Source organism: Panthera tigris, chromosome C1 (genome assembly GCF_018350195.1).
Source record: "Panthera tigris isolate Pti1 chromosome C1, P.tigris_Pti1_mat1.1, whole genome shotgun sequence".
In the NCBI taxonomy this organism is placed as follows: domain Eukaryota; kingdom Metazoa; phylum Chordata; class Mammalia; order Carnivora; family Felidae; genus Panthera; species Panthera tigris.
Genome location: NC_056667.1, coordinates 70215190 through 70237508, shown reverse-complemented (window position 1 = coordinate 70237508; position 22319 = coordinate 70215190). Strand labels below are relative to the sequence as shown.

General features: G+C 34.3%; 1 protein-coding gene across 3 annotated transcripts in view; it reads right to left on the bottom strand.

The window, feature by feature from the left end:
• Positions 1 to 22319, bottom strand: part of PRKACB (protein kinase cAMP-activated catalytic subunit beta) — a 125557-nt gene that overhangs the window by 60843 nt on the left and 42395 nt on the right. The window contains exons 1-2 of one of the 3 annotated variants that reach the window (XM_042997679.1): positions 8312 to 8392; positions 7509 to 7652 (exon numbers count right to left, since the gene is read on the bottom strand). The exons of 1 other annotated variant lie outside the window; for it this stretch is intronic. Coding sequence is in view for 1 of the 2 variants with exons in the window: in XM_007079187.3 (XP_007079249.1) it covers positions 8312 to 8495 (184 nt within the window). In the remaining variant the exon portion in view is untranslated. Of the gene's footprint in view, positions 1 to 7508; positions 7653 to 8311; positions 8572 to 22319 lie in introns of those variants that run through there. One more of the 3 variants, XM_007079187.3, reaches the window with a different exon arrangement.

The following is a 22319-nucleotide window of genomic DNA, read 5'->3' as shown; positions in this document are numbered from 1 at the left end:
GGAGGCACTATAGGCCAAATTTAAGTGCCTACAGAGGCCATACAGGCAAAACAATAGAAGTAAAGGTTAGCATAAATTAGACAGTATTAATCCTGATTAAAGAGGATATTCATTCAGTGCTGCCCATTTGTTCTTAATGGGAATAAGAGGCCACTGAAATCAACTTCTTTAATATTTCAAGAATATGAAGTCCAGATATTAATATGAAATCTCTAGTTTTAAAACCATTGTATTTTATATTTTTATATGAAAGAATGGTACCAAATTCAATTATTTTAAAAAATACCTTGAGGACGAAACAAGACATTATCTGTGAGCTACATTTGGGTTACAGACAACCAGTCTGCTATCCCTGGATAAGATGTTTAAGAGAGGAAGGCTGGGGCACCTGGGTGGCTCAGTCGGTTAAGCGTCTGACTTCAGCTCAGGTCATGATCTCACAGCTCGTGAGTTCGAGCCCTGCATTCAGGCTCTGCGCTGACAGCTCAGAGCCTGGAGCCTGCTTCAGATTCTGTGTCTCCCGCTCTCTCTACCCCTCCTCTGCTCATGCTCTGTCTCTGTCTGTCTCAAAAATAAATAAACATTAAAAAATTAAAAAAAAAAAAAAAAGAGAGGAAGGCTGATTTTGGTACAGGGTGGGGAAGGGCTAAACTAAAAGATAACCTTCTCACACATTCAACCTGACATAGAAGTCAGGATCAAAAGGCACAGAAGTATAAATTAAGGAAACTAAATCCTATGGTATATTCCTTGGATGAGCATAACACTGGAAAGGGTGGTCACCCTCCTATTTAAGAACCACTAAGATCTCCACAAGGGTCAGTGTCATCACATCAAGTGCAAGGATACATCAAATCCTTTGGGATCAGTTTTGAACCGTAAAACCATGTAGCAGTGGCAAAATCAACAGAAGCTAAAAATGAGACCACTAGCTTATATACTAATCAAAATACTCCTCTCTGTATCTACACTTTAGAAAGATTAGACTCTCTGTAATGAGTAAACTGTCAGAAGTTTAGCAACATGTGAAGGGGGCTGGAAGGAGACCCCAAGAGAAAAGCTACTTAGCAGCCCTAACCAGTATGAATAGATGAATGCAAATGATTAATTCGAATATTTAAAAGATGAAACCGGGGCGTGTGGGTGGCTCAGATGGTTAAGCGTCCGACTTCGGCTAGATCATGATCTCACAGTTTGTGAGTTTGAGCCCTGCATTGGGCTCTGTACTGACAGCCTGGATCCTCTTCAGATTCTGTGTCTCCCTCGCTCTCTCTCAAAAAAATGAATAAACATTAAAAAAAATTTTTTTTAAAGATGAAACCTTATTTGTATCCTAAGTGGGTCATACTAGTTACATAACTAGTTAAAAGCATAGTTAAAAGCAGTCATTACTTTAGGGCTTGCAAGTAATATTCAATCCTTCAGAGAATGCATCACTCCACCTTCCAACTTACTGGCTCTTTTCACATGAACATCTTATTTTCAAAGTTCTCTTTCTAGCCTGTTGCTTTTCTTGGTCCTCATAATAGCACGCTGTCTCTGCATCTAACAGGAAACTTAAGACACAAATCTTCGCTATAGAAGCCAAAGACCTGTTTCTCTTACACACATGTAGAAAGGTTTCACAGAACAGGTATTAAAAGCATGGGCTTTGGAGCCAGACTGCTGGGTTCAAATTTCTTCCATTAGATATGTTACCTTGAGGAGATTACTTTCCCTCATTGTGCTTCAGTCTCTTCATTTGTAAGATATGAATAATAATAATACTTACCCTACTGGTTTTTTTAAAGGGTTACATAAACGAATATATGCAGTGTCCTTAGAACAATGCCTGACAGAGAGTAAATAAATGTTTCATGTGATAATGTATATGAAAATCTTCCACCCAGGAAATGTGGCAGTGAAGGGACAGGAGTCACTGCTATATTGCACAATCAGAATTATGCAATGTTCTTTATAATATGACTGAATCTCCAACCCAACTAAGTTATACTCTGCTGATTACCAAGGAACATGTAATGATAATGCTCTATTCGGCAACTAAAACATGTCTCTCATGGGGAGCCTAGGTGGCTCAGTGGGTTAAGTGTCTGACTTCCACTCAGGTCATGTGGTTCACCAGTTTGAGCCCCGTGTCTGGCTCTGTGCTGACAGCTCAGAGCCTGGAGCCTACTTCAAATTCTGTGTCTTCCTCGCTCTCTGCCCCTCCCCCGCTCATGCTGTCTTTCTCTCTCAAAAATAAACATTTTTTTAACGTTTATTTTTGAGAGAGAGAGAGGGAGCGCGCGCAAGCGCGCAAGTGGGGGAGGGGCAGAGAGAGTGAGACGCAGAATCTGAAGCAGGATCCAGGCTCTGTCTGAGCTATTAGCAGAGAACCCGATGTGGGGCTCAAACCCACCAACCACAAGATCTAGACTTCAGCCGATGTCGGATGCTTAACTGACTGAGTTACCCAGACACGCCTCAAAAATAAACATTTAAAAGAAATAAATAAAACATGTCTCTCAGACTATTTGCTACTAATAACTGACCAGCTTTGAAAAGTGGAAAAATCTGATAAACACTAATAATAAAGGAGAAAATAAAGCATGCTTGACGTGCCAGAAAATTATACTAGGGATTTTAAATGTCTTCTCTGAACATTGAAACAAATTTAACTCCAAAAGGATATATTACGTGTACATTTAGGGTGCAATTAATTTAATACAAAAGGCTTAAAATAGTCATAACATTTCTCTAAATTTGTCCTATAAAATATAAAAATAACGTATACAAAGATTTAGCTATAAGGATATTTCTTACAGCATTTTTTTATATAATAGCAAAAAATTAAAAACAATCTCGATGACCAGTGATATGTTAAATAAATTGTGATGTATTCTTACAACTGAATACAAAACAGCCATCTTAAAAGATATTGTGGAACAACTCTTTTTTTTTTTTTTTTTTTTTTTTTTTCTGAGGTGGGTCGGGGGTAGAGGGAGAGGGAGAGAGAACCTTAGCATCTTAAGCAGGCTCCACACTGGGTGGATCTCACCTCGGTGAGATCATGACCTGGGCTGAAATCAAGAGTAAGACGATTAACCAACTGAGCCACCTGGTTGCCCTTGTGGAACACCTCTGTATGATTAGCAAAGATGTTATCAAACACTGTATGCTAAATGATCCAAATTTAGGGGCTGGTAGAAATTTGTTTATCTATGCACCAAATAGACTATAGATACACAAGATATATATAGTGTGTATACATATATATATATCTTGTGTATCTATCACAAGACTATATACACAAAAGATGTTAGCAGTGATTATCTTTTGGTGGGATCGTGTGATTTTTACTTTTTCCTTTCTTCTTTCCTAAGATTTGCAAATTTCCTCCAGTGAAGATATATTATTTGGCAATCAGATTAAAATGTTACTAGGGGAAAAGTGTCTCTCAAACTTTAATGTGCATATGAATCAGCTGGGTAATTTTGTTAAAATGCAGATTCTGACTCAGTAGGTTTGATAGGCCTGATAGTCTGCCTGAACAGGCTCCCAGGTGATGCTGATACTGTTGGATTGCTAATACACTCTGAGTAGCAAGACATTACCTAGAATATATACTTAACCTCCCTTTTTCCCTAACCATGTAGAATGGCTATTCTTGCAAATATTCTTACAAGCAAGTAAAAGCTACTTTTTATGTTATTACACTATTTGGCACTGCCAAATAGTCCATGGAAACATTTTCTAATTTTAAATCACTTAATATTCCGGTTAATTTAGTATAAGGGCTGCTGATTACTCAAATTCATATAAACAATCGTGATCAAAATACACAGGTAACAGTGAAAAGTTTAGTGCCTCTGGCATGTAATATTTTCCAGATTCAGGTCAGCATTTTACTGCTTCTGGTTAATGACCACAGGTCTTTGAGATAAACTGCAAAGATCACAATAGAACAAATTAGAGAAAGCCCGTTAGTGTAAGGCCATGGTGATATTTAATGGCAATCTAACAAAAAACTCGATGTTTATTGAGAACTATGCTGGTGATACCAAAAATAAATTGACAAATTCATGCCTTCTAGGAGTTCAAATAGGGGAGACAGGTAACCTAAGGACTAAGGTAATATAATTTTAAATCTATAAAATAAACCGTATTTTAAGTGAGTATAAGATAATATGAGAACATAGGAAGAGATTATGAATTCTAATAGAGTGAAAAACAGAGGAATAGAATGCTTTGTGATTTTGTTACAGGGATAGTACTTGAGCAGGGTCTAAAAGTATGAGCAGATCCCACCATTGGTAGAAGAAAGGAAAAGGAATTCCAGGTAGAAGAAACACCTTAAATAAGCACTGTTATTACAAAGGGAATCCACTGTCTGACTATTCATTGCCATGTTCATGAAGTGACCAAAAGTCTTGGTTCTAATTAACTGCCTAGCTCAAACAGAATATGTATAGTATCCAAATACATTTCCTTGTAGTAGAGTTAGCAAGTTAACTTCTCCTTTATTAGGCAAGTTAAAAAGCAAATTCTTTAGGCTCTTTTAACAAAAGATTGCATACATATTATTTTCCACTTTAAAAAAAAAAACTGTATTAGCTCCTCACTATTAGAATGTAGTCCAAAATTCTGAATATCTAATGGATTTCGAAGATCAGATCTACAGACTACCTTTCCGGACAATATCTTACTATGTCTTTTAAGTAAATCCTAAATTTTCATGTTTTCACTTATTTGTGTATGTTGTTTATTTTCTCAAAATAATCTTTCCTCCTTCTTTGAGTCTCCAAATTCAATTCATTCTTTATATTCTTGAAGGTCCCGTCTCCCCTAATGTTAATTTCTTCTTACACTAAGCTCCACATTAAGCTACTTATACATTTTTAGGTGACCTTTTCACTATACCTTAAATATTGTTCGTATGTATGCTCTTCCTACTCTTGTTTTGGAGGGTAAGAACTAGATTTTATTTTTCTTAGAGCCTGTTTAGACTATGAGATAGTAAATTCTCAGAAACATTTGCCAAAGGGTGCCTGGGTGGCTGGATCAAACATCTGACTCTTGATTTTGGCTCAGGTCATGACCTCAGTGTCGTGGGATCGACTCTCATGCAGGGCTCTGCACTGACAGTGTGGAGCCTGCTTGGGATTCTCTCTTTCTCACTCTCTCTCTGCCCTATCTCTGCTCGGTCTCTCTCTCCCTCTCTCTCTTTCTCAAAAATAAATAAACTTCGAAAAAAAAAGAAATTAAAAAAGTTTGCCAAATAAATAAAAATGGATTACTACCAAGAAGCTTATGGAATAGTTACAGATGGAAAAAGTAGATAAAAGGATAATGTGGAAGGTCCTCTAGCTTAGAAGTTACAATGACACAGATTCAGTGGCCTAAGAAATAAATATGAAAGTGAATCATCTTGAAGATTGTATGAGCACTGGAAAGGTAAAACTGACTAGATAAGGTGGGCTGATAAACCACTTTAGTTATCTTACTCTACCTGAAGAAATCCATATGCAAAATTGCTTATTTGTTTAATATGGTATTTAAATCTAAGATTCACTCATGGATTTGTATCTACCAGAAAAAATAGCTTGTCAGTTAATGGGAAAGGAGAATAACTAAAGTGTTTGATGGTATTTACCTATTCAGTCCTTTAAATGTTGTTATTAGACATTCATTAAGTGTATAAAGTCTAAGATTTAAAACGCGAAAACTTCAATCAAGTTCAGCATTCTATAATTCGATACACCATTTATGATCAAAGGAAGATTAAAAGCTAACCATAATACATTTGCTACAAAGAGAATTCAATGAATGTCAATATTCCCATTCATTCGGAGTCAGAACAAAAAGCAGAATTCCTCCATGTTTTTTTTTTTCTTTTTGAACACATACTTATATGTGGATGGCATCAGCTGTTAAATATTTATGCCATCAAACAGGAATTCCTGTTACTTAATTTAGTAGTAAAAGATGAAACACAGTTAAACCACCTGGAAACTACAATTTGGCTTTTATTCTGTATTTCTTCCTATACGTAGTGTCACTAGAGAAGAAAGAAACTTGCATTAAAACTTGTTACATTTCATAAACACCTAAACTGGTAGTTAACCTTTACTCAATAGTTCACACATCTAATTTTTAAAAAATTACATGTAGTTTCCGTGCTTAGTTGATTTCTTAAAATAGCACTTTTGGAACAAGCATGTTCAGAGTGTTTGTTATCAGTAGATAGTACATTCCTTTTCCTTGTCAAACAAGTCATACAAGTAGAATGCTTTGGGTAGCTTTGAAGAATGTGGTTTTCATAAAAACTTCATATAGTCAAAATTCCTTCCATAACTCACTCTCTAAATGATAATTGGTGTTTTCAGCACAAAAATAAACCTTGGAATTTTGAAATGATAGGATTCCTCTTTTTCTGTTGTATCAGTGTTTTCTCCTCTGTATCAACACATTCCATAGTAGAAGACTAGAGCTCCATGTTTACTGCACTCATCATTAAACATATAACATTATTGTGTCTGTTTTGATTATTTTGGGGATATGAAAGAGAGAAAAAAGTAGAAGAATACTTGATTAATGGATACAGTTACTCTTTAACTATGCCTATTATTTGCAGGGCTATGAGATCTACATATAATTTTACTTGTGTACAAGAATACTAGTTTACTTTGTGACATCATAATAAAGAAAAATGTTAACAGCATTTTATCAGTCTGCTTTTTCTAAAAGAAATCATGGCTCATGATGTTATCTTCAATTGCCAGGTTTTAAAACGTGTTTCAGAAAACATCACAGGCCCCACACATTAAAAAAAATATAGTGACAGTACAGTTCAAACATAACTTTTAATTATTACAAGCCTGTGATATTCATTCATTTGAGATACATTTACTAAACACCCACTATTTGGATGAGTAGGTATCAGTGAAACAGAAACTAATTCAGTACTGTCCTCATTCTTCATTGAACATTTAATTAAAAGGCCTTAAAATGCAAGATTTCCAAAAGGACCTAGGAGATTGCAATTTAACAGAATAGGGCAAGTTGAATGAATAACAAACTTCTGTTGCATGGTAAATTTTAATAATGTAGTATTATTTCAATAGTTAACAGCTCATTGACTTGAAGATATTTGAGATTCCTCACCTATCAACCTGCTATATGGTAAGGATTAATTATAAACAAAACCTTTAGAATAAGAAAAATTTTACATATATATGTTCTTTACTTTCTCCCCAAAACAGCTCCAAGAAGGTAAAAAATTCTGCTGTAGTAAATAAATAATTCGAATAAGCTTCTATAGAACTATGAAGGTACTGTAAAAAATAGGGAGTAGATTTTGTAAAGCATTCTTGGTTTGTTTTGTCTTTTTAAACTGTGTTTTAGACTGCTATGGAATATACAAACAGAAAAGGGCAAAACCTAGTGCTATCTGATTAACAAACACACCAAAAAGGGCAAGGCTACCAAGGGTAATTCTATTGTTCCTTTAATCACAATGACAAAAATACCTTGCGGAGGGTCCAAGGTGAGAAGTGGAATGGAGGCACTGGTATTGTTTACACGTGAAATTTATCTTTTAAAAGTGCACGCCACCAACAATGGTTACATATCACCATTTTAGCAAAGCAGCAAGTCCAAACATTTTAACATGCCTGGAAAGAATGTGATGTATGCATAAACAACTTTTTCCTCCTTTAACTGTAATTAACAGTTAACATAAAATAATAACATAAAATAACATAAAATATAATTATAAAAGCTTTTGATATTTCTAATGTTATAAATATAAGATTTCACACCGAATAACTATACTATGCTTTTGTATTAGAAATCCTGCTTGTAAAACTGAAGTAACGTTCACACGAGCATTTAAAAATAAAAAATAGTAAACATAATAGAACTTGAATTATATTCAAGTCTTCTGACCTTTGAAATTTAGGACTTATGAATCCAAACAATTTTTTAAAAATAACCTGATTATTATTTCTAAAGTTTAGGCTCTTCCCTTTTAAAAAAGAAAAATAAAAACAAAAAAACAGTAACATACACTAGAGATGATAATAAGAATTTTGTAGAAAGATTTCCTATTGATACTCAGTGGTCAGATATAAAACAAAACAATGAACTACACAATTCAGTTCAACTTATAATCAAGTTTTTGTGGCATTTTGCAACTTCATCCTGCAAAATGTCCTTGTGCAAATCATAAAAAGACAAACAAAACATTGCTCTTTATGTTTGATTCGAAAATTCCAATTAGTATTTTAGCTTCTAGTTAAAAATGTATCATTAAAAAAAAAAAAAAACTTACTTGATCTGTCCCATAAGGCAGTATGTTCAGAGAAATGAAGGCTGTCATTTTCCAGAGTTGTTTTCTGATCATGTGCAGTACTTTTAGAATGTCTATGAAATAATCGGCTAGCAAAACCTTCCAATTTCTGAAGAGCAGTTGTACCTGTATACTGGTTACAGGGTAGTTCTCTATAAGCTGCCATTCATGTGCATTTGCACTTTACTTAAAGTAACTGAAAATATTTCCAAAAGGAGCTCAACAACTTCTTACACAGAAGCTAAGAGCTATGCAAGTGTCAAACTTCCTGTTTGCAGGGTATTCAAACCACTACTGCTGTTCTGTTTCCTGTTAATATAAAACAGTACATTACTGAGCCTTTCTTAGCAAAATTCTTCATTTCAACTAAAGATGGGGATTTTAAAGCCTTGTGATATCAGCCCGAAAGATTTTATACTTAAGACTGTTTAATATTAATAAATAGGTTGATGACAACATTAAATTTAAGGCTTTATATACAGACTGAAAAAAATTTTTAAAAAGGAAAACTAGTTAAACATGTATTACAACCCTATGCAAACAGTTCAAGGCCAAACCACTTTCCAAATATAATAGGTTAAAAAGGTTGTGTGTGGTTTCCAGGAAATCAGCTAATGTACAGATTTTACGAATCCTTATAAGCAGCTAACTTTTCATCAAAAACTCATATAAAATGAATATTAAAAACTTCTGCAAAACAACTATATGACGTGTTTTAACTAAGAAAAATTTGAACTAGCATTTAAAAAAAAGAACTGAATGTTGCTAACTCAATGACTTAAGTCTAATATATACAGGAGCTACAAAAACGGAGTATGGGAGTACTGCTTATCAAAGTGACAATCTGCTGACAAGTGCCCTATCAGCAGTACATTTTAAAAACATTCTAAAATTTGAAAAAAAGGAACAAAATATAAGATTTACAATGATATAAAATCAGCCACAACAAGGCATTTCAACTGAGAAAACAAATTCCTTCTAGTTTACGGAAACATGTTAATTTTTAAAACTAAACACTTTGAGTACTACTGCTTACCTGATCCCTAACTTTAGGTCTGACTTAGAAACAACTCATTTGATTAAAAGTAAATAAAATTTGCAACTGTCTATTTGCAGGAAACAAAGTAACCTGTGGCATTTAATGATGATTTTGAGTACTTGCCTTTTGACACTAATTAAAGGATGAGAAATCTATACGCTTTTCTCCTTGGGAGAGAGAAGACTCTAACTAAAAATATGTTAGTCCAGGGGCGCCTGGGTGGCTTGGTCGGTTGGGCATCCGACTTCGGCTCAGGTCATGATCTCACGGTCCGTGAGTTCGAGCCCCACGTCGGGCTCTGTGCTGACAGCTCAGAGCCTGGAGCCTGTTTCAGATTCTGTGTCTCCCTCTCTCTCTGCCCCTCCCCTGTTCATGCTGTCTCTCTCTGTCTCAAAAATAAATAAACGTTAAAAAAAAAATTAAAAAAAAATATGTTAGTCCAGATTTCCTGCCAACTGCTTAATAGGATAGGAACAATCATAATAAATAGAATAAGTAGGAGCAATAATGTAATCAAATTAGGACAACACATACACATATCCATGAAAAACTGACTAATGAATTTTGCCAAGTAACAGCTCCTTTGTGTACACTTTGTCTTGTGTGATAAAATTAGTATCGATGTAAACAGCCAACAGGATCTATAGGACTAAACTTCCAAAATTTTCAGCTTTCTGTGTAAATATGTGTGTACAAGAATAGATAACTTATTAACAGCTGACAGTACTTTACACAAAACAGACCCTGAACAAGGTTCTGCAGTCTTTAATAAACACCTCAGGGTATGGAAGGACTATAGGGGCAGAAGTAGATGAACTTCCTGAATTCTCTGACTTACTATCTTAGGAGAAATTCTATTCACCCTCGAGGACCACTCTGACTGTCACCTCTTCACTGAGTTTTCCCACATATTTCCTAGAAAATAAATCACTCTCACCTGTTTCCACCAATCTTAAATCTTTGTGTTAAAACTTGCTGTTTGTAAATTTATGTCTCAAATTGTGAGTCACTTGAATTCATAAATGTAATACATATATTGCAGACTCAATAAATATGTTGAGGAAAGCATTCATTCTTAACAAATTGAAGGTCTGCGTAGAAATCAAATACTTGAAAATGTTTTAATTTTGTTTATGCAAAGTCACTGAACTCTTTTTTCTGTATATTCAGTCTGTTACTAAATTCTGTTCGTTCTTTGGGTGTCATTTTTATTAGTGCAAATGTTGATTTCTAAAATAATTTGTTTTCTCTACTTCCAGTCATTTCTTTCAATCACTCATCTCTGACACATTAACCTTCCAAAATATCATACTCATGGTATTCCCTTGCCAAATGCACAAGTTAATCCTAACAATTGTCTCACCATATTCATTTTTAATATGTTTAGCCAGGCATATTCAACCTTGCTCAAGATTAGTACAGATGATCCAGATTCCTAACTAGAACACTAAGATTAATTTATTTAAAACAATGCATAATGCTTATAGCAAAATAAGTAGAGAAGGAGGAGGAGGGATAGAAGGAGGAAGGGGAAATAAGCTTCATCTAGTGATGAAATCTGGGCTTTTTTTTTTTTTTTTCTTCAATAAAACTGTTTCCATTTGTTACCAAGTCCTTATAGAAAGTAGAACCTTTAGTCTGCAGAGCATGTTTCTATATATGGTAATGTGACCAGGAAGTTGTTGCTATGGAAGTACTTAGGCAATTTGACTTTTATTAAAAAGAAGAACTCTACTGGCATCTACTGATAGAAGGAAACAACTACAGCTTTAACTAAAACGGAATTCCTTCATAATTCAAATTAATCTTAAGAAGTATATTGCTCATATTTCATCCTGACGGTATTTTCAGAATTTTAATTTGTACTAAGATGTCTAGCGCTGTACTCCAAATTTGATACAAGAGCATATTTTATACTCTAGTAATAATTTAAATAACATGTGATAATAAAACCAGAGCAATCAACTTTGAGGTTACAAAGTCCTTATTATTCATTCTGCATTAATTTTTTAGATTATAACAATTTTCAGAGTTGAATCTCCTTTGATTATCTTAAGATACCACAAAATCCTGGGGGTTTTTTCCTTATATTTAATAATACTAATGAAAGCTTACATTTACCAATTACTTTACAACATATAAAATGGTTTCCACTGGCTTATCAGATCTTTACAAATTAAGTAGGCAGGACAGGTGTTATTAACTTTATTTTAAGATGAGAAAACAAACTTCTAAACACGAAGTCACTTGCCCAAAGTCACTTAAGTCTTCTGGCTTCTAGATCAGAGCTCCTTCGTACTGCACAACAGTGATTACCAAAAGAAGTAAAGATTTTTTTCAAATGCAGCATTTTTCAAACAAAGATGAGGAAGTGCGAATAAAAGAATAGTAGGTGGTGGAATTAGTTCTTGGATATACTGTCTCGAGTCTAAAAATCTGCTATTAGAATGTTTCCCTTTAGATGGTCGGTCACCTTATAGCCATGTGATTTCAATGTCTACCTTTAGGTTTACAATCATGCTGAGGCCAAGCATAACTATACACATCAGAGTTTCGAGGTTAAAAGAAACACATGGAAGCATACTCGATACATAAATGATGTTATTTGTTCCACATAGAGGGCACATAATATGACCATGACCTCTGCTATTCAAATAAAGGTTTTAGGGTAACAGTTTTGCCTTTCACAAAATGTTTTAATGGATTCATGGGGCACCTGGGTGGCTCAGCCAGCCGGTTGAGTATCTGACTTTGGCTCAAATCATGATTTCACAGTTCGTGAGTTCAAGCCCTGCATCAGGCTTGCTGCTGTTAATGCAGAGCCTGCTTGGATCCTCTCTGCCCCTCCCCCACTTATTCTCTCTCTCTCTCTCTCTCTCTGCTCCTCCCCCACTCATTCTCTCTCTCAAAAATAAAAATAAACATTTATAAAAATTTTTTAAAAATAAATGGATTCTTGTATTTTATAAATGTATTCAACCTTTTAAGACTGGCTTCTTTCATTTAGCACAATATAACAATTAAGATTCATCCACGTTGTGTTTCAATAGTTGACTCATTTTTATTACTGAATAGTATTCCAGGGTATGGATTTACAATTTATATATCCATTCACAACTGAATTACTTTGCAGCTTTGTCAAAAATCAATTAACAATATATTTGTCGGGGTCTATTCTGGACTCTGTCCTGTTCCACTGATTTGATATGTCAATTCTTTCATCAATACCCTACTGTGTTGGTTACTGTAGCTTTTGAGTAAGTCTTAAGCCAGATAGGGTAAATCTTCCAACTTTTTTTTTTTTTTTTAATTGTTTTGACTGTTAGACTTCCTTAACCTTTCATATGTATTTTAAGTTTGTCTATGCCTACAAAAATAATCTTGCTGGGACTTTATTAAGATTGTGTTTATTGAGGGGCACCTGGGTGGCTCAGTCGGTTAAGTGCCCAACTTCGGCTCACGTCATGATCTCCATGAGTTCAAGCCCCACGTCAGGCTCTGTGCTGACAGCTCAGAGCCTGGAGCCTGTTTCAGATTCTGTGTCTCCCTCTCTCTCTGACCCTCCCCCATTCATGCTCTGTCTCTCTCTTCTCAAAAATAAATAAACGTTAAAAAAAAATAAAAAAAAAAAAGATTGTGTTTATTGAGAGAAATGCCATCTCAATGAGTTTTCAATCCATGGTCATAATGTATCTCTTAATGATACTTGGGTTTTTGGTTTCTTTCATTAGTGTTTAAAGTTTTAAGCATTTAGATCCTGCACATATTTTGTTAGTTATACCTACATACCATTTTTTAAATTGGAGCTATTGTAAATGTACTTTAAAAAATGTTTACAATTGTTCACTGCTAGTGTATAGAAATAGGTCTTATTTTCATATTTTAACCTTGTATATTGCAATCTTGCTACGTGAACTTATTAGTTTTATGAGTCTTTTTGTAGATTTCTTAGGATTTTCTATGTAGGCAATCATGTCATCTTTGAACAGATTGTTTTATTTCTAGGACTTCTAGTAATAATGTTGAACAAAAGAGTATCAAGAGTGGACATCGTTGCCCTATTCCCAATCTTTGAAAGAAAACATTTAGTTTTTCATCATTTATTACGTCAGCTGTTGACATTTTTTGTAATTGCCCCTTATTGAGATAAGGAGTTTCTTTGTATTCCTAGTTAGCTAGGTATTTTTATCTTACAGGGATATTAATTTTATCTAATGCTTTTTTTAGCATCTATTGGTAATGATCATATGGTTTTACTTCTTTAGTCTATTAATATGTTAGATTACAGTTACTGATTAATTTTCAAATATTGAACCAGGCTTGAATCCCCAGGATAAATACCTCTTGGTCTTAATGTACTATTCTTTTTATATATTGCTGGATTCAACTTATGAATACTTCCTGAGAATTCTGTGTATATATTTATAAGAAATATTTTCAAATTTTAATTTCATTACCGTTTTTGAATGATTTTGATATCAGGTTAAGGATGAGGGCATAAAACAAGTTGAGAGGTATTCTGTCTTCTATTTTCTGGAAGAGACTGCAAAAAGGTGGTATCATTTTTTTCCTTAAATATTTGGTAGAATTTTTCAGGAAAACTATCTGGGCCACGAGTTCTTTTTTGAAAGGCTAAAAATACCAATTCAATTTCTTTAATAGATATGGTACTATTCAGTTGTCTACTTCATCTTCGGTGAATTTGGTAGTTTGTTTTTCACCAATTGGTCTATTTCAACTAAGTTGTCAAATTTATGTGAATACAATGTTTCAAATCTCTTTATTACCCTTTTAATGTCTGTGGCATCTGTAGTTATATCCCCTCTTTCATTTTTGATAGTGGTAATTTGCCTACTTTCCTTGGTAAATCTGGCAAAAACATTCTAAGTATTACCCTTTTAATGTCTGTGGCATCTGTAGTTATATCCCCTCTTTCATTTTTGATAGTGGTAATTTGCCTACTTTCCTTGGTAAATCTGGCAAAAACATTCTAAGTATTTTTTTAAAGGAACCACCTCTTGTTTTCATTGATTTTCTCTACCATTCTTTCTGTTTTTAATTTCATTGATTCTTGCTCTTATCTTTTTTCCTTCCCTCTACTTTTTTTGGGATAATACCTAGGATTATTTAGAAGTGTATTGTTTAAATTTCCAAGTATCTGAAAAATTTCCCTGGTATCTAGTTCTCTTACTGATTTCTAATTAATTCCATTATGGTAAGAACATGATTTTTAATTCTTTAAAATTTTTGAAGTGTTGTCTTATGACCAAGAATATGGTCTTTGATGGTGAATGTCCCATGAACATTTGAAAAGAGTGTCTTTTATAATTGTTAAGTATACTATAAATGTCAATTAGGTCAATATGATTGATGGTGTTTTTCAAGTCTTCTATATTCTTTCAGATTTTTGGTTTAATTGTTCTGTAGATAACTGAGAGAAGATTAAATAAGTCTTCAACTTTGTAGATTTTCGTATTTCTCTCCTTTCAGTATATTAGTTTTTGCTTCATGTATTTTGAAACTCTGTTATTAGATTCATATATATTTAGGATTGTTTTATCTTCTTACCAAATGGACACTTTGGGCATTATAAATATCCCTTCTTAATCCTGGCTAATTTTCTTGAAGTCAACTTTGTATGATATTAATACTGCCAACACAAATTTACCGAATAGTATTTGTATGGCATATCTTTCCCTCCAGTCTTTTGCTTTTAAACACTGTATCAATATATTTAAAGTCAATTTCTTGTATATAACACATAGCTGAGTCTTGTTTAAATCATTTACATTTGCTGTAATTATTGATATAATTGGCTTTAGGTCTATTATTTTGTTTTTTTCTGTTTGTTCCCTATTTGTTAAAAAAAGCTTTAATGAATATAACTGACATAAAATAAACTGCAAATATGTGAAGTGTAGAATTTGATGTTGACATATAAATACAACTGTGAAACCAGGACCAAAGGCAAGATAATGAACTTTTCTCATGCCTCTTCATAATTTTTCCTTCTTTCCATCCTGAATCCCAGCAACTTGATACTTTCTGACAATATAGTTTATATTTTTAAGACATATGAAATGGAACTTTTTCTTGAAATAAACTTTTTATTTTATAACAGCTTTAAATTTACAGAAAAATTACAAAGATAGTACAGAGTTGCTATATAACCAACACCTGTTTTTCACTATTATTAACATCTCACATTAGTATGGTAAATTTGTATAATTAATGAGCCAATGTTGATACACATTTGTTAACCAAAGTCTGTAGTTTATTCACATTTCCTTAGGTTTTAACTAATGTCCTTTTCCTGTTCCAGGATCCCACCCATGATACCACATTACATTTAGTACTCCTGTCTCCTTTGGCTCTTCTTAGCTATGATGACTCATGTTTCCTTAGACTCTTACTCAGATTTCCCTTGTTTTGATGACCTTGACAATTTTGAGGAGTATTGGTCAGGTATGTTGTACAGTGTTCCTCAATTACTATTTGTGTGTTGTTGTTTTCATGATGGCTGGGGTTATGGGCACTGAGGACCAAAGAAGTAAAAATAACATTTATATCACATCATATCAAGGGTATATACTATCAACACGACTTATCAATGTGAATGCTATCCTTGATCACCTGGTTGAGGTAGTGTTTTTCAGGTGCCTCCACCTATTCCATACCGTACTTGTTGGAATTAAGTCACTATGCCCAGTGCACACTTAAGGAATGGGGAGTTACACTCTACTTCCTTCAAGGCAGAGTGGAATTCCTCTGCTAGGGCAATGCGTCTCTTCTTCCCCATTTATTTATTCAATCATTTATTTACATTCTATATGGACTCAATGGATATTTATTTTATATTTTGGGCTATAATCCAATACTACATTATTTATTTTATTGCTCAAATCATTCAAGTTTTGGCCATTGGAAACTTTCAATTGCTTCCTATGCCACTTTGATATACAATCGTGTGTGTGTGCATAAGCACGTGCACACATGCATGTATATTTGAACACTTGCTTACTAGCACTATAAAATGGCCCATGCTCATTTTGTATACTTCCTGCATCAATCCTAGAATCAGCCATTTCTCCAAGGAGCTCTAGTTCCTCTTCCTGGACAATGGTACTACAGACCAAGATCTGGGAACTAGGTGAGCTTGTTGCTACTGGAGTGTTGTTGCCTTTAGGCCTTCTCAGCTGACAGAGCAGAAAAATACATGTGTGTACCAAATGTGTATATACCCATATCTATAAGTATTTCTACATATAATCATCTGTGTCTATAATAAGGTAAAGATGAGTTCTTTCTAGTATCTCCAACTCTAATTCATTACTGCATGATTCATTTAACTTCCTCCTCTTTCTTACTTGAAAACTCCCACTCCAACCATCCACTATTCATTTACTTACTTGTTCAATTTCAGTATACACATATGGAAATATCAGAATTGTTAAGCTGGTACAGTTAACAACTTTATCCCCATGGGAAACAACTTTATTAACTCAAGTACACGACTATGCAGTTTCTGTGGCCTCTACCCTTACAGATTTCACCTATTTCCAAATTTACTTAGATCAGCACCTTTGGCCTCATCTTCAGTGAGGCTGTTTCATGAGTCTGTAATAAAGTTAGATTGTTTTGTCACAGTCTGCATTTCATTCTGGGATCCCCCAACTTTCTAAATGATGTGTTTTTTTTTAATTACAAACATAAGACAAAAATTACATACATTAAGATTTACTCTGTACTGTGGGTGCTACGGGTTTGGACAAATGTATAATGTCATGTAACCACAATTACATTATCAACAGAATAGTTTAGCACCTTTATAAATATCCTGAGCTTCCCTGATTCTTAGCACCTATTGATCTTTTTACCACTGCTAGAGTTTTGCCTTTTCCAGAGTGTCAAAATTGGAGTCATACCCTATGCAGACTTTTCAATCTTATTCTATCACCTAGAAATATGCATTTAAAATACATGCATGTCTTTTTGTGGTTTTATGGCTTATTTCTTTTTATCACTGAATAATAACCTATCATATTGATGTACTTGAGTTTGTTTATTCACCTACTGAAGGGTCATAGTTACTTCCAGTTTTTGGCCATTATGACTAGAGTTGCTATAAACTTTCATGTGCAGGTTTCTGTGTGGATGTAGTTTTTAAATTAGCATAGTAAATTAAATTCCTAGGAATGTGACTGTTGGATTGTATGTTTAGATTCTGTTTAGCTCTGCAAGAAATTGCCAAAATGTCTTCCAAAGTGGCTGTACCATTTTTATTTACCACCACCAATGAAGAGTTCCTGTTGTTCTATGTCCTTATTAGAAATCGGCAGTTTTGTGTATGTTTTAACATTAGCCATTTTAAAAGATGTATAGTAGTATCTTATTATTTCATTTTGCAATTCCCCAGGGACAAATGATGTTGAGCATCTTTTCATTAGGCTTATTTACTTACCGTCATTATCTTTAGTGAGATGTCTGTTCAGATCTTTTGCCCATTTTTTAAATGGATTGTTTATCTTGTAAATGAGTTGTATCTGGTAGAATTCACTAGTGAATGCATCTAGTCCTGATGCTTTTTCAGAAATTATTTCTTAATTATTAATTTTCAAATTATTGATTCGGTCTTAATAGATAGATTAAGATAGATACATTGATAGATCTATTCAGATTATCTATTTCTATTTAAGTTTTGATAATCTATCTCCTTCAAAAAATTGGTCTATTTCATCTGAGTTATTTGTGGGTCTAAAATTTTTCACAGTATTCTTTTATTACCTCTTAATGCCCATGGGGGTTATGGCGATCTTCAAGCTTTGATTTCTAATATTGGTAATTTGTGTTCTTCATCTTTTTTTTTTTTATTAGCCTGGCTAGATATTTATCAATTTTACTGAATTTTCCCTAGATCAAGTTTTTATTTTTTTTAATTAAAAAAAAAATTTAAGGGGCGCCTGGGTGGCTCAGTCAGTTAAGTGGCCGGCTTCGGCTCAGGTCATGATCTTGCGGTCCGTGAGTTCGAGCCCCACGTCGGGCTCTGTGCTGACAGCTCAGAGCCTGGAGCCTGTTTCGGATTCTGTGTCTCCCTCTCTCTGACCCTCCCCCGTTCATGCTGTGTCTCTCTCTGTCTCAAAAATAAATAAACGTTAAAAAAAAAATCATTAAAAAAAAATTTAAGCTTCTGCACAGCAAAGGAAACAATCAAAAAAACCAAAAGGCAACCAACGGAATGGAAGAAGATATTTGCAAATGACATCAGATAAAGGGTTAGAAACCAAAATCTATAAAGAACTTAGCAAATTCAATACCCCAAAAAACAAATAATCCTATGAAGAAATGGGCAAAAGACATGAATAGACACTTTTCCAAAGAAGGTATCCAGATAGCCCACTGACACATGAAAAGATACTCAATCAGGGAAATAACAAATCAAAAGCACAATGAGATACCACCTCACACCTGTCAGAATGGCTAAAATTAACAACTCAAGCAATAACAGATGTTGGCAAGATGTGGAGAAAGGGGAACCCTACTGCACTGTTGGTGGGAATGCAAACTGGAGCAGCCACTCTGGAAAACAGTGTGGAGGTTCCTCAAAAAACTAAAAATAGAACTATTCTATGACCTAGCAATTGCACTACTAGGAATTCATCCAAATGATACAGAAATGTTGATTCGAAGAGGCACATGCACCCCAATGTTTATAGCAGCACTATCAACAACAGCCAAATTATAGAAAGAGCCCAAATGTCCAACAACTGATAAATGGATTAAGAAGATGTGGTGTGTGTGTGTGTGTGTGTACATATGTATATATAAAATGGAATACTACTAAGTGATGAAAAAGAATGAAATCTTGCCATTTGCAACAACATGGATGGAACTGGAGGGTATTATACTAAGTGAAATAGTCAGAGAAAGACTAGTATCACATAATTTCACTCATATGTGAAATTTGAGAAACTTAACAGATGATCATAGATAAAAAGAAGGAAAAATAAGATAAAAACATAGAGGGAGGCAAACCATAAGAGACTCTTAAATACAGAGAACAAACTGAGAGTTGATGAGGGTGGGGCAAATGAGTGATGGGCATTAGAGAGGGCGCTTGTTGGGATGAGCAATGGGTGTTATATGTAAGTGATGAATCACTGGGTTCTACTCCTGAAGCCAAGACTACACTGTATGTTAACTAACTTGAGAATTAAAAAAAAAAAATCTAGATTTTCAAATTTAGAATTAAATTTTTTAAAATTTTTTTTTGGGGGGGGCAGTGTGCACACAAAAAGGGGAGGGGCAGAGAGAGGGAGAAAGAGGATCTGAAGTGGGCTCTATTGCTGAGAGCAGAGAGCCCGATGTGGGGCCCCACCAAACTCATGAACCATGAGATTGTGACATGAGCCAAAGTTAGATGCTTCACTGAGTCACCCAGCCGCGCCCCTAGAACAAACTTTTAAAAATAATTGTCCTCACTGGTTTCCTGTATTCAATTTCTAGTCTGTATTATTTCTTTAGCTTGCATTGGGCTTAAATTGCTTCCTTTCTCTACATTCCTAAAGTGGAAACTTAAGGTTATAAGCTGCCCTCTAAGCACTGTTTTTGCTGAATTCCCCAAATTGTGATAAATTATATTTTCATTATCATTTAAATTATTTTCAAATTTCTTGAGACTTCTTCTTTGACTCATGTGTTATTTAAAAGTATGCTCTTTAATTAATTTCTATATTTGGGAATTTTCCAGCTTAATTTCTGTTATCAATTTCTGGTTTAATTCTGCTGTGATCAGAGAATATACTTTGCATGAGTACTATTTTTTCAAACATGTTAAGGTGAGGTTCCACCTCACTGATTCTTTCCTCAGCTATATTATTCTACTGATAAGCTCATCCAAAACCATTTATTTGTTAGTGGGTTTTTTTGATTTTTTTTTTTTTTTTTTTTTACTTCTAGCACTTGCTTTTGATACTTTCTTAGTTTCTTTCTGAATACATTGCTCATGTTTTCTTGCATATTGTTTACTGTTTCTATTAGAGCTCTTAACATATTAATCATAGTTATTTTAAGTTCCCTATCTAATAATTCCAACATCTGTAATATCTGAGTTTGGTTCTGGTGCTTTCTTTGTTTTTTCACACTGTTCTTTCTTGTCTTTAGGCATGTCTTCTTTTTGTTGAAAGTTCACCATTTGGTATTGGGAAATAGGAAGAGGTAAGTAAGCATTTACTATGTGGATCTGTTAGTCTGGCCAGGAGGTGAGCTGTGTTGAATAAGTGTCAGAAGCTTCAAGTTCCTCCATTATCTTTGTTTTTTGTCCCTTATTGACTGTGGGCTTCCCTCAATACTTCTCTTCAGAGAGTCCATGGCTTTTTCAGCTGTAATTCTATTATTATACTGGATCCCTGCTATATATCTGCTTATTTGGATAGTTGGCTTCTTCTCTTTTGGTTTTGGTATGAGGGTTTGGGTGGGGGAGGAAAAGCATTCTGTAATATTAGAATTAAATCTTTATTTCTTATTTGGCCTGTTTTTCTGGGCTTTGACCTTCACAGGTGTTTCTCCATGATATAGCTTCCTCCCTCCCCCTCTTTAGAAAGAAAGCCTAGACAGGGCTGGATTAGGAGGGATGCCTCTCCAAACTGGGATTATCTTTTTTGTTTGTATAGTTTCTTAAATTCCACATGTGAGTGAAATCAAATGGTATTTGCTTTCTCTGAATTTTTTCACTAAGCATTATACCCTCTAGGTCACTCCATGTTGTTGCAAATGACAAGATCTCATTCTTTTTATGGCTGAATAATATTCCATTATATACATAATGCACCTGTTTTTCAGATTTTATTTGATGGATCAATTACTTTCTAGTTTTTCAACTTAGGCAGCTTGTTCTACTTTTTGGTTTTCCTCCCTTATTTATCTTCAACTGACATGTAAAAGTACACATTTTATAAGGTATGGGTAACATACATGATGAAATTTTTTCCATTTCCCTACATTCACTCAACTAGGACATATATTGATGTCTTGAATCAGTAAAATTCTACTAGTGAATATTATATATATATATATATATATATATATATATATATATGCCACATCTTCTTTATTCATTCTTCTATGGACATCTGGGTTGCTTCCATATCTTGGCTATTGTAAATAGTGCGACAATAAACATAAGGATAAGGGTGCCTGGATGGCTCAGTTGGTTAAGCATCTGACTCTTTTTTTTTTTAATTTTTTAAAATATTTTTATTTATTTTTGAGACAGAGAGAGACAGAGCATGAGCAAGGGAGGGGCAGAGAGAGAGGGAAACACAGAATCAGAAGCAGGCTCCAGGCTCTGAGCTGTCAGCACAGAGCATGATGCGGGGCTCGAACTCATGGACCGTGAGATCATGACCTGAGCTGAAGTCGGATGCTTAACCAACTGAGCCACCCAGGCGACCCAGCATATGACTCTTAATTTCAGCTCAGGTTATGATCTCATGGTTGTGAGATCGAGCCCCCTGTTGAGCTCAGTGCTGGGCATGGGGCCTGCTTAAGATTCTCTCTCCCCCTCTCCTTCTGCCCCACCCATCCCTCTCTCTCTCTCTACCTGAAAAAAATAAATAAAATAAAAAAGACAGAAGGAAAAATGTTTAAAGTTGTATTATCTTTGCTGATTATCTGTTTAATCAATGAATAAAGATAGGCATATTAATAATATTAAAACTGCTGACAGATATTACTTTTCTTAAAACAGTTCTGAATAGATAATTTGGAGGAAATATTGTAGATGGGAGAACTGTGGAGAATGGGATTCAAGCTAGTTATTTCTTAACTGGCTCCTTACACATTGAGTATTTTAAATAACCTAGGATTTATTATTATGCTTGCTGATAAATGGGTTTATGACACTTTGAAACTAATTAGTTATCTCTGTAATCCTTGGTTTCCTCTTTTTGCAAA